Source organism: Pituophis catenifer, unplaced genomic scaffold (assembly GCF_029215685.1).
Source record: "Pituophis catenifer annectens isolate HBS135680 unplaced genomic scaffold, rPitCat1.0.hap2 SCAF_1, whole genome shotgun sequence".
NCBI lineage: Eukaryota > Metazoa > Chordata > Lepidosauria > Squamata > Colubridae > Pituophis > Pituophis catenifer.
Genome location: NW_027256881.1, coordinates 25,815,133 through 25,828,748, shown reverse-complemented (window position 1 = coordinate 25,828,748; position 13,616 = coordinate 25,815,133). Strand labels below are relative to the sequence as shown.

The window sequence follows — 13,616 nt, the reverse complement described above, 5'->3', positions numbered from 1 at the left end:
GAAATGCACCCATCTGCCAAGTGTAATGGATCGTGGCCTGGAGAGAGGATTGGAGGAGACAATACTGGCAAAACGCTTGCTTGTCTGCTCATAAAAGGGTTGTAAGAGTAGAATCCCTTCATGGCAGCCTTCTTATGAAAATGCTCGTGACCTGTAATTCCAAATATACTTACCAGATCAAGCCAATAGATACACCAGCCTCCATTTGACCTTCTTGAATCATAGCCTGTATTACTGCATTCCTTGGCTACCTATCAAAAAAAGAAAAAGAAAAAGAATGCAGCACTATGCTGAAAGATTTACGAAGCTTGATCAAAAAGTTACCATATTTTATGTTATAAATGTTACCGGTTTGTCCCCAAATTTTTCCTGAAGTCTAAAACTTAAAGCATCTGAAACTGCTCCTCTGTCACCATCTTTCTCATCTGTTCCTCAGGACTCAGCTCTGTATGCAGGAGCACATTATTGGTTCCACTGTCAAATAGCTTTTATTCTCGAGACATTAAAATTTACCGTTAGCAGTTATGCGCTTTATATTGAGCTGGATGTAATAACATTCAGCATCCGTGTTCTGCCTTCTGGTACAAGCTTTCATCTTGACCTTCTATGTAACACTCTTTCAGGGAGTTAAAAAGAGCCGTCATGTTTATTTCTTATTTTTATTACTTTGGATTTAAATTCTGACTTTCCACCAAGATCCCAAGATGACCTACCCAGCACTCCCTTCTCCAATTTGATTCCCCACAAAGACATCTAATGAGCTTCCTTGGCTCAGGATAGACATGAATAGTGGTGGTTTTCAGCCGGTTCTATCTGGTTCGGGCGAATCTGTAGCAGTGGCTGCGGGAGTCTCCGCCCACCCGCCCGGATGTCATCACGTCCCATTTATGATGCTCTGCACATGCATAGAAGGTCCTGTGCATGGGCGGAGGTGGCACGGGCGAGTGAAGCAAATGCGCACTCACATTTGCAAGCTGGTAGCGAAGGTAAGTGAATACCACCTCTGGACATGAACTTGGGTTTCTTCAGATCTGGTCCAACCCCTTAACCCTTGTCTCACACTGGTTCTCATATCTTTCCCTAGTCATTCATCGCTCCACGTAAAGACTTGCAGTTCTCTAACCATCATCATTGCCCTTATCTGCGTCAATTCCAGTTTACTATATGTTCTTTAAAATGTGGTGCCCAAAGCTTGACACAATACTCAAGGCTGGGTTTGACATATGTAGAATATAGTGGAACAATTACTTCCCATGATTTGGAAACTATAATTTTATTTCTGCTTTCTAAAACAGCATTATGTTTCTGCAGCCGAAATAAACTGGTAACACATATGGTGTTCTTCTACAATACCTCTTTCACAAGTGGTATTATCATGCCAGATATGTGTAGAACTTAGTACTGTATTTATTTGTCAATCAAAGAATATTTGTACCCCATCTTACTCCTGAAGGACTCTTGATGGCACACAGCACCACTAAAATCAGAGATTACAGTAATTACAAAAGCAAAGCAAAAAAAAATGTCATTCTGGTGATCAAAATATTTACAATAGAGATACCGTATTTTTCGGAGTATAAGACGCACCGGTGTATAAGACACAGCTTAGTTTTTGGGAAGGAAAATAAGAAAAAAAAAATCTGCCTACCAGGTATTCATCTGGCTAGCGTCCTTTGGTCAGCTTCAGCACATTAGTTTGCTGGTTTTGAGCTAGTTTTTTATCCCCTACTTGGGGATAAAAAACAGCTTCTAAAGCACAACTGATCTTTGGAGAGAGAAGCAATGAGAAAAGCAGGCAAACCACAGAGTTTGCTTCACTCATTAGGGTTGAAAAAAACCTTCACAGCTGAGGCAAACTAGGCAAACCACAGAGATGCTTCACTCGTTGCGCCTCGTTAGGGCTGAAAAAAAGCTTCAAAAAAGCTACATTTGGAGTATAAGACACACCCAAATTTTCAGCCTCTTTTAGGAGGGAAAAAAGTGCATCTTATACTCTGAAAAATATCGCATTTTCAATCAAATCATCTAGGGCTGAATGTAGGGGAGAATATTCCACAGGTTGCCATGGAGAATACCTGGTACCTCTTCCTTTGGGTCTAATGAGGGGTAGCATTCTCAGTAGGCTTTCCCTAAACAACTGGTCCAGATGGGAAGATTTAATTCTGTCAAATCATCCCCTAATGTATCCCAGTGCTGCAGTTTAAAGAACCTTAAAGATAATGACCACTTTGAATTAGGCCCACAAGCTTACTTGAAACACAAATAAGCTGAAGCCCAGTTTTTCTAGGGAGACTGTTAACCTTTCTTGATTGAGAGAAGCTGCATAGCAACTTGGAAGACCTGAAGCACCAGGTTGGAGACAGAACGTCATGGAGAAAATTTGTGTTAGTAACTAAGAATCAACATTGACTTGATGGCACATAATCAGTCAATCAATCAATCAATCACACAGCTGCTTGTTTTATTTATGAGAGAGGTTGAACTATTTGGAATTAATCAATCATTTCATTATAATGTCAGCAGTCCATCAGTGAGAATTGTTTTATTTTGATAGCTTCTGGTAAAGAACCTCAATATCATAGGAAACGTGGCTCTTTTCCACTGCTCATTTACATACCCTAATCAGTTGGGAACACCTTGTACTTATAAATATGGAACATAAAATTCTTGAACCAATCCCTAAAACATACTTCTATCTTTTAAAAAAGCCCCTCTTTGTAAAAATATGGTATAGCATCTATATAAAATAATGTATAATTTTATATTTTATCCTATGTAATGCATACAATATCAATATAATGGATATCAAATGCAATTGTATCCCATTTTTTGTCCCAAGACAGCAAACCTGGAATTAGTCCTTTAGTCTTCTCACATCAGCCATGGACCAGTTTTTTAGGCGAGTACCATACTTTTTGGAGTATAAGATGCACTCCCCCCCCCCCCCCGAAAAGAGGGTGGAAATGTTGGTGTGTCTTATACACTGAATACAGCCTTTTTTGGCCTCCTGAAACCCTGCCCTGCACATCCCGTTTTTGCCAAAAACAGGCCTGTTTTTCACAAAAACGGGAATTGCAGATGGTTTGGGAGGCCTGCAGAATGCTCCTGGGGGCTGGGGAAGAGAAAAACGTGACATGGGGAGTTTGGAAGGCCAAAAACGGGCCCATTTTCCACAAAAATGGGGCACGCAGCAGGTTTGGGAGGCCTGCAGAGTGCTCCTGGGTGCTGGGGAGGGCAAAAACATGACGCGTAGGGGGTTTGGGAGGCCAAAAACGGGTCAATTGTTTGTAAAAACGGGAGCATTTTTGCCCTCCCCAGCTCTCAGGAGCACTCTGCAGGCCTCCCAAACCCTCTGCAGGCCCTGTTTTTGCGAAAAAGGGCCCATTTTTGTGAAAAACGGGCCATTTTTGGCCTCCCAACCCCCCCACGCGTCACATTTTGCCCTCCCCAGCCCCCAGGAGCACTCAAAAAAGGAGCCCGTTTTTCACAAAAATGGGACATATTTGGGATTTGGGAGGCCTGCAGAGTGCTCCTGGAGGCCAGAGAGGGCAAAAACGGTTTTTTTCCTTGTTTACCTCTTTGAAATCTTGGTGCGTCTTATACTCCAATGTGTCTTATAGTCCAAAAAATACGGTAATTAACTCAAGACCAACAGTACAACCAAACTTTTTATTTCTCTCAGGAAATTTTTGCTGGATTTTTTGTCCTTTATGACTAGGCCTTTTTTGTAGTAGGAACATGAACAAGCAATGGAGAGGTTCAGTTCAGATCTTTTAGTGCATTAACCCCATAGATGCAACCGTTCCAGCTTCTTTTAGACCTTTTCAATACTGTCAGTCATGATATCATTCTACCTTGCTTTGGAGGGGGAGAGTTACTGGTTTATAGTGACAGAAGAGAAAGGAATCTATTACTTACTTGTGCTGCAAACTGGAGTTCAATTCTCTCTCCTCTCTTATTTAACATATATCTGAAGCTACAGGGAGAAGTCAGTGGTGTATTAACCATTAAGGAGACTAAGCACGTGCTTAGGGCACCAGGCCCAAAGGGGTCAGTTGAGAAAAAAAAAAATAATGAAAATTTGTAAAAAAAAAAAATTGATAAGGGGACACCAAGATTTGTCTGTGCTTAGGGCACCAGTGAGCCATAATCCGCCACTGGGAGAGGTCATCTGTCATTAGGGGCTAAAGTATCTTGTCACACAGGTCCTATATAGATCCAATCTGGCCTGAGCTGAATATGCAGTTGGAGTCTTGACCTGGTTCTTGGAAGCTGTGAGGAGATGGATGGAAAGAAATTGGGTGAAGTTGTTAAGGCAGACTTGCCTTTTTTTTTTCCAGAAATCATCTGGCTCACTTTATGCTGTGTTAAGAGTTGTGCTCTCTTGAAAGAGCAGGTCTGCACATTGGTTTTCTCCCAGACTCACAGAAACAATGAGGTGGAGGGCATGGCTAGTGGAGTCTTGCCCAGCTTTGATTGATGTGCTAGCTATGGCCCTTCCTGGAAGGAGAGGCCCCGGTGGCAGTGAATCCTTCCCTTATCACCCCTACAACATAATACAGTACTGCAATTTGCTTTTTTATTTACTTGCCTTCTGCAGACTACCCAACAACTGCAGTTGATACAAAATGTAGCAGCCCGCATATTGGTGGATGAGAGCTACCATTAGAATAGAATAGAATAGAATAGAATAGAATAGAATAGAATAGAATAGAATAGAATAGAATAGAATAGAATAGAATAGAATTCTTTACTGGCCAAGTGTGATTGGAATCACAAGGAATTTGTCTTGGTGCATACGCTCTCAGTGTACATAAAATAAAAGATACGTTCATCAAGAATCATAAGGTACAACACTTAATGATAGTCATAGGTTACAAATAAGCAATCAGGAAACAATATCAATATAAATTGTAAGGATACCAGCAACAAGGTTACAGTCATACAGTCATAAGTGGGAGGAGATGGGTAATGGGAACGATGAGAAGATTAATAGTAGTGCAGACTTAGTGAATAGTTTGACACTGTTGAGGGAATTATTTGTTTAGCAGAGTGATGGCATTCGGGAAAAAACTGTTCTTGTGTCAGTTGTTCTGGTGTGCAGTGCTCTATAGCATCGTTTTGAGGGTAGGAGTTGAAACAGTTTATGTCCAGGATGTGAGGGGTCTGTAAATATTTTCACAGCCCTGTTTTTGATTCGTGCAGTATACAGGTGCTCAATGGAAGGCAGGTTGGTAGCAATTGTTATTATCTTATTATATTAGTGTTACATTCCATGATTGATAGCTCTGCACTGGCTACCAGTGTAGGCTTCTGAGTATCATTTAAAAGTGCAGTTTTAACCCATGAAATCTACATAGCTCGGCATTCAAATGTTGTAAATCTAGAACTGTCTCCTTCAGGTAAAACCTATCCATCCAGGCTACATGTCCTGAATGTTGAGGGTCTCCTTCCCATTAAGATTGGGGAGGGCTCAGGAAACAATGCATTATATTTGTTGTGGTAGTGGGGCTTGTTCTGACTTGATCCTTTTAGAATAGCCCACTCCAGTAATTTGTATGACATCCTCCTGCCTATTTAGGCAGGCACTTTTTCTTCCCAAATGTATAGCCTGCTTTTCAAAAAAGAGAGCTTTGCTATTATACTTTCCATAACATTTTTGCCACCCTGTGGAATTTTGCTTGTGGTACAAAAATGAGTACAACAAAGTTAGGATGAATAAAATAATGACTGTATGTCAGGAAGCATTAGCGTTATGACTCCCATGGGATTGAAATTTGGCAGGTTTATGGCTGCTTCATTACTCCAGCACTGCCAAGCTGCTGCTTGGAGCTTCAGTTGAGTGATCCTACCCTAGCCCTCTACAGAGGTTGGGGAGACCAGTCCTGCCATTAGCTCCTGGAGATCAGGTAGACCAGTCCTGCCATAGCCCTCTGAGGAGACGGTTCCTGCCCAGTACATTTATGTTGAAAGAACAAGAAGGTGGTTTGCAAATAATTTCAGAATCCCATCTCTCCCATGACAGCTTTCAATAGATATTTTTGCTTCCTCTTGGAGATGATGGCTGGCATCATCAGCTTCAAACGATAATCAACAAGAAACTAACGGCAATGCATTATTATGCATATTGAATAATGAACCATGAGAATGAGTTTAATAACCTTCTAAGAGAAGGATGTCTATTACAACAATACATGGTTGACATGACTGCTGAGATTGAAAGCATGAGGCTGACTTACATCCAAATGAATCAAGCAATCTTGAGAACAACAACATACAGCCGTCTGACTGATTGATTGAATGATGATGATTTTAGAAACAAAAGAAAGCGCATCGTCCTCTCTCCAACATTTGTTGGAGGACCAAGATATATGATGAAATGATGTCAAGATGTATATACGGCAGTATGCAATACTTCATTTTTCATTACAGTGACATGCAGTTCAAACTGGCTAGAAATACACAGCATTTTTTAAAATCAGCAGCCAAATGATCAGCTGGATTTAATTGTGAGTATTCAGCTTGAAGACAAAGTTGTTCCTGAAGTATCACTCTGGAACACATGGTCTCTTTGGTAGGTAGGTTATGTGCTAAGTATGGATACCAAAAGCAGGATTTCTCTCAGTTGCACTCTTTGATGTAGCTTGGTGAAGCGTCCAAGCCAAGACAGCTATGATACTTTTGTGCAAGCCAAAATACCAGACCTAAATGAACATCCAGAGCTGGATAAATTGCTATTAAAGCAAATGATCCATAGTCCGTTTTGCAGCAGTTACTCAGGATGTTGGGAAAATGATTCATTCAGTAAGCAGTATCAAAAGCCATTCAATCAGCGTACAAGGTGTAGTGATTATTCATATCCTATCTACAGGAGGATTTGAAGTACACCAAGCAGGATGACAGAGTTGACCTAAAACTCCTCAATGGGTGATACTCCAGAATATACAACTATTGAGGGTGTCCAACTGACATCTCAATGGTATGCTCATATGCTCATCTGTCAAATACATCAAATCCAACATCAAGTATACCAGGAAGGGGAGTAATCAAGCAGAGAACAGAGAAAACAAAAATCACACAGCACTTGACAGGCAGATACATTAGATCCCCTGAAGCTGTTGTATCAATATTTGGATTTCAGAATCATGCACAGGAACTGGCTATTGTTTGCCTTCAAGTGCACCTTCCACAAAAGCATTGACTATTCTTTCGAGATAATACTGCTGTGTACTTAATAGTGATAGGGCAAGAACAACATTAACATTAATTCATGGATCTTTGCAAACATAGTCCATTTGCAAAAATGCTGAACTAAATGGATAGTTCAAGGTTCTACGCTTGGAATAATAAAAGATGGGAAAAAAGGAAGGATAGGGAAAAGACTGCTGGAGTTCTCTGGAATTTTTGTAACCAGTGTTCTTGGTTGAGTGTATACTATTTCTCCACAAAGTGGTGACCACTGCTTGAGGTTGCTTCTTCATCACATAAAGGGGCTACTATTTCTCAAATCATCGAAGACTCATAATGGATATAACCTTCCATTATTCAGAGATGTCTGCAGACAGAGAGGATTGTTGCAAGCTGATGGTCATTGGCAACAAACTATGCAAGATGTTGAAAAAACAAGAATCCCCAGAGCTATGAGTGATTTGTTTATCATCTTGCAATCAAACAGTAAAGTCAACAATTCACAACAATGTGGAATCAGTTCAAGAGTGCAGTGTCTGAAGATTTCCTCCAAATTGAGGGGAGAAATATTAATGATCCTACAATCATGATCAATAAGAGGCATCATGAAAAAGTTCTTCTGTATTTCCAAGTAAAACTTAGGAAATTGGGAAGAACCCTTGAAGAATGTAACTTGCCCAAATCAACAAATAATACGGTGTCAAAATGCTGTCAATCAGGAATTATTGCATGAATTGCAATGCAACAGAGACAAACAGCAGGAATTTATACTATACAGCAAGCCTCTATTGAATAATGAGCAAAGAGCAGTATATGACAGTGTGCAAGTGCTTGCAAAGCAATCTTTCTTCAATAATTTTCATTGATGCACCAGGAGGAACAGGAAAGACATTTGTTACTAACTTGATCCTCACTAAATTTAGGAGAGATGGAAATGTTGCTATTGCTATAGTATCCTCAGTATTGCAGCATCACCGATGCCTGGTGGTAGGACAGTACGTTCAAGATTCATATCCATCAAAGTGAATGAAAATGCTCTCTGTAACATTGAAAAAGTCTCCAATGCTGCACATTTGCTTTGACAAGTGAGGCTTATTTTCTGGGATGAGAACCCCATGATTAGGAAGCAGAACTTTGAAGTCATGGGGTGGGGGAATTTTAACCATTTGCTATGGCGGTATCTGTCAGCTTCTACCAGTTTTAAAAAGAAGAAATGATTCTGATGTGGATAAGTTATGCATCAACAAATTCTATTTATAGAGGACCTTTGACAAGTTTCAATGGAAGAAAATTGAGTGAGGGAGAAGGAAGATATTCTGAGTTTTTATTAAATCCTGAAGTAGATAAAATTCATTAAAAAATCAGAATAGAGTAGAGTAGAGTAGAAAGAATAGAATAGAATAGAATAGAATAGAATAGAATAGAATAGAATAGAATAGAATAGAATAGAATAGAATAGAATAGAATTTTCTCCCCATTTTTTAGCATGCAGTGAAATGCCGGGATAGTGTGGGGTCATTTTATTTATCTCTTGTATCCACATTGGGAGAATATTGTTAATAGGCTTGGAACAGTTCATGATAATAATCTAGAATTCTAAGTTAACTTATGATCTTACTTTCTTCTGAAGTTTTGTCCTCTTAAAACAGAGTACTAGAAGTTGAAGTCCACATATCTTCAACTTGCCAAGTTTGAAAAACATTGAAGTAAATCTTTAGCTTTTAGTCAAGTTGCTGTTACAGCAAATTTTTCTTAAATGCTTACTTAATATTATTTTGAAGCGTGTACAGTATCAATGTTTTATATGCAGATCTTGGAAAATGGGTCTGATTAAAACAATGTTTTTCACTTTCCTACAGTCCAAGGCTATCCAAGCTCCCAGGATGGATCTTAAAAGATGGAAGCCTTTTCTTGGACAAGGTAATGTACCAATGGGATTAGGATTCTCAGTGAATTTAACTAATTAGGCAATGAAACCATCTCCAAGCAAAATCCATTTACCCAGTGAAGAAAACAAAGCTGCCATCAAAATGAGCGGCATTTTCAAGTCCAATTTTGAGCTGGGAAATCAAATATGTTACAAAATATCATCTCTCCATTTACTTTTTTCAGTTACTTCTCTTCGAAATTGTACCTTGTTTGATTAATATTCCCTGGTCTTATAACAAAGAAAAATGCACTGGAACAATTACAGTTCCTTGTCTATTTCCAAGGTATTGCTTAAATTGTACTCATATTAAGGAGGAATGCCCAAGCTTGATAATACATGGCCCTTGAAAGATCTAGTGAAGTCATCTCAAGCTTCCCTATATGGCCAGATCCCATATAGGATTAGAAGATTTGTTTCTTTGCCCAGCAGATTCCTTATGGTCCTTGGAAACTCTTGAAGGTACTTTTTAAGATTCCTCTGCAATGAACCTCTCAAGAGTTTGGGAAAGATGTTGCTTTGCAGAATATTTTAACTTTGGGATCTCTATATATTCCTGCCTTTATCAGGATAATGGGTAATCACCATCCTGTTGCTTGACAAAAGGGTCAAGGAGTATTTGCCCTAATTAACTTAAGAGATGAAAGGGTTGTTAAAGTAAACATAACCAGTGGGCAAGATTTCTGTAATACAAACCCGTTTTTCCTACCTTTCTAATGTACAGTAACTGCTAAGGGCTTGACAGATATGCCCCTTAAAGATTTCAAAGTCACCCAAGTCACCCCCTTAATTATCATGTTTGAAGTTCACCTTGAACTTGGGTCTTCCCAGCACTAGTTCATCACTTAACCACAACACCTGACTGACTCTCCAGTGACTCTGATCCCTGAGAGAATCCAAAGGGACACATAGTAACAAGTTTAAAATTAGGGCTTTCAGAGCAATTTGATTTAACCTCGATAGGGACCATTCTAGGGATCTAATTTGCTTAGAATGACAAATTACTTCCCTAGTTCTGCTCAGAATGGAGCTGGGGTAAAAGGTGAATACTTCATTTTGTAAGGAGAATGTTGGTCTTTGCTGCATTTTGGATGCAGTTATTTTAAATCCAATATTCATTTGGACATTGAAATTCCCCTTGCTTACCCATTATTCACCTTCTAAATTCTCTTGATAAGGTTAAGGGCTTTCTGTCAGATATAATTGCTGATGTGTATAACTTGGCAAAGTTGTTGAGAGTTTCTTAAGAACTGAATCCAAATCCTAATGCTGGATTTTTGAAAGAGGAAGATAGTGTGTTGTGTTTGGGAAAGCTGTGATTTCATAGATGGAGAATCCCTCCTCCAAAAAAATCCCCTTCTCTTTAGAATTATAGAGAGACATAGCACAACTTTTCTCTACTTCCACAGAGGTAAAATTAGTACAGTTTTCCATTTGTGGCCATTATTTCATCTCAGACCTATTTCCATGTGCTTCAATTAGTGATCCAGATGCTAAGAAAAGGCACAGACTGCTTGAATTGACCTGAAAACAAAGAATCTAGAATATTTATGTGAGCATACTTTGCTAAGGAATTAAAAGCACAACTTCAGACCTGAAAGCCAAATGAATGAAAAATGAGGCTTTAGTTAGTAGAGAAAGCAAAGAATCTAAGAGCCAAGGAATAAAAATAATACAAATCAAAAGGAGATAGAGGTAATTTTCAACTGTGCCCAGACAGAGTCCTTGGTTAAAAATTGACCATATTTTGACTTTTAAGCCTTTGCTGAAGTCCAGTGTTGTTCAGCTCTAATTCCAGGTCAAGGAAGAAAGATTGGATTGGTACTCACCCAGTGGAACTGCATCTCCTAGGACAGGAGTCAGCAACTCACGGCTCTGGAGCCGCATGTGGCTCTTTCATCCCTCTGCTACGGTTCCGTCGCTCAAAATATGCATCACAACAGCTAATGTGTGACACCTGCTGGCATGCAATGTATTGAGCTTTTCAACCCCCGGCAGGCCAACCATGGATAAATCCAAGAAAAGAAAAGTTTCAGAAGAAAACAGAACATTTAATTCAACTACATATGCTAGTTTTGTGGCCGCTCAGGAAATAGTCAGGCACGGGAAGGGTTTTGTGGCTCCCACTGTTTTCTTTTCTGTGGGAAACGGGTCCAAATGGCTCTTTGAGTGCTTAAGGTTGCCGACCCCTGTCCTAGGATATATTTACCTCATCTGACTAACTGGTGAATTATTTTGCAATTTTCTTCTAAAATGTTATAACATTTTAGACATTGAATGTTGAATGTCATCGCGATCTATTTGCTTATAGTTAAATTTCTAAATTTAAATATCTAAATATAGTTAAATTTCTATTTTCTTTCTACCCCATTTCCTAGGAGCTGAAAGACTGTTCTGGACGTGTCTTTGTGGACTCTGTTCCTGAATTTTGTTTGCCAGAGGTGGGTCTCCTTATTGGACACAATTCAAAATATTTCTCTTAGTGCTTTGGTTGTTAGTAGTGGAAGCATTGGTGTTCTAGCCAGAACTGCAATATAACCCCAGAGAAATCTGATTGCTTACTAGTTCTGTATTCATGTCAAAGTGGCATCTGTGAGTTAGGGGTGGTCCAGAACATCTACCTTGAATAGGAGAAAATATTTCTAGAAGAATACATCATAAGCTCTTACTGAAATGCTATTTTTTCCCCCAAAAAAACATTTAGGGCAAGATTTCCTAAACTGGGCAACTTTCAAGACATGTGGATCTCAGTTCCCAGAATTCCCCAGCCAGCATGGTTGACTGGGGAATTCTGGGAAGTCCACGTGTCTTAATGTTGCCAAGATTGGAAAACCCTGAAATAGGGCTTTTTGTCAAATTACTTGTGACTCCTGTTTCAGTCTAAGGAAAACATAATCCCAAATCTTAATTCTGCTTCTTTTCCCCTCTGAAGCCAGTTTATGGATCTGCCCATACAATTTCTAATATAATAAAATAATTAGTCCCAACATGTTTATATCCTAATTTTCAAAAGAGCTCACGGGTTCCACACTGGAATGTCTTTCAGCATCCCTATGAGATAGACCAGTTCATTACTCTTATTAAAACTGATCAAATCTGTATTATAAAGTTCAGGTTGGAATTCAGGTTGAAATGGTTGCTTTTCTCTACTCAACTAGTAGCCAAAAGCTTTTTATTGTTCACCCCCATTATATTCTTTCAAAGTGTGATGACTTACAATATGTGTAGTGTTTTTTCCCTTAACTGATATAGGGCAATTCATGGACCACTGTTTATTTCTGGCTAATGTCTTCTTCTGGCCATCAAGGATACCCAAGGTATCCAGGAAAGGAGGAATTAAAATCTGCAAGATAGTGAGCACTCAATGCGATTCCTGATTAAGGATATTCTTGTCGTTTTGTGTGAGATTACCAAATGGAAGAAATCTCTCTATGCCAGATGGAAGTTTTGAAGTTAAAAATGAAGTTGATTTTGTTCTGATGAACTTTTTCAACTCCCCCCCACCCCTTAAATATACATTTGTTTCAATCTGTTCTAAATGTCAATTTTCCTACCTTTTAAGGCATGATTATACAATCAGAAAGCCCAGTGGCAAATTGAAGCTGTTAAAAGATTTGAGTATAGCCTTCAGAAACCTCTGGAAACCTGTAGTTTTTAACAGTTTTAAGTTATTAGAAGATATCTGGAGAGTAATCTGGTTTATTTTTATTAACTTTATTTAGTAATAAAGATTTATTTTAATTAAATCAAAATGTAAATGAAATAAAAGCAAAAGTAAGTTTTGTCCCAGCCTCACCTGTTATTTTTTAGAGTGTGACACCTGGCATGTATTTTGCCTCCAGACTGGAGAAAGGTGTGCACTCCATTGATTAATAACATGTTTCCCCGAAAATAAGACCCTGTCTTATATTTTTTTGAACCCTGAAATAAGCGCTTGGCCTTATTATCATGCGCTCAAAAGCCCGATTGGGCTTATTATCAGGGGATGTCTTATTTGGGGGGAAACAGGGTAGTGTTGAGATTGCTTTGATGGATCAGGTTAAGATCTGATTATCTTCACCTAGCAATTTGCTGGATGTTTTATAAATTCATAAGAAGGAAAAGTTGGTATTTAACAACTGTAAACTGCCCAGAGTCACCTGGAAGTATATAGATTTAATAAATTATTATTGTTGTTTTTTTTTTTACTGTTTATCCCACTTCTAAAACAATGATTCTGCATATGAAGATTCCTTTAGTAGGCTAAAACCATTGGAATAAGCCTATACACTCACGAACTTGTTTGACCTTCCTTTTGATTGATTGATTGTTGGATTGATTATTTTGCCGTCAAGTCATCTTCAATTCCTAGTGACCACATAGATTGATTTTCTCTTCTCTTTTCTTCCACCTTTCCAAGCATTAGAATTTTTTCCAGAAAGTTGAGTCTTTGTATAAAGTATCTGAAACAGAACAATTTGAACCTGGTTATTTGTGCCTCAAATGAGAAACCGGGATTTTT

General features: G+C 38.9%; 1 protein-coding gene across 1 annotated transcript in view; it reads left to right on the top strand.

The window, feature by feature from the left end:
• INTS9 (integrator complex subunit 9) overlaps positions 1-13,616 on the top strand; it is an 82,668-nt gene that overhangs the window by 6,321 nt on the left and 62,731 nt on the right. The window contains exons 3-4 of the mRNA XM_070947239.1: positions 9,048-9,108; positions 11,494-11,556. Of these exons, the coding sequence (XP_070803340.1) occupies positions 9,048-9,108; positions 11,494-11,556 (124 nt within the window). The remainder of the gene's footprint in view (positions 1-9,047; positions 9,109-11,493; positions 11,557-13,616) is intronic.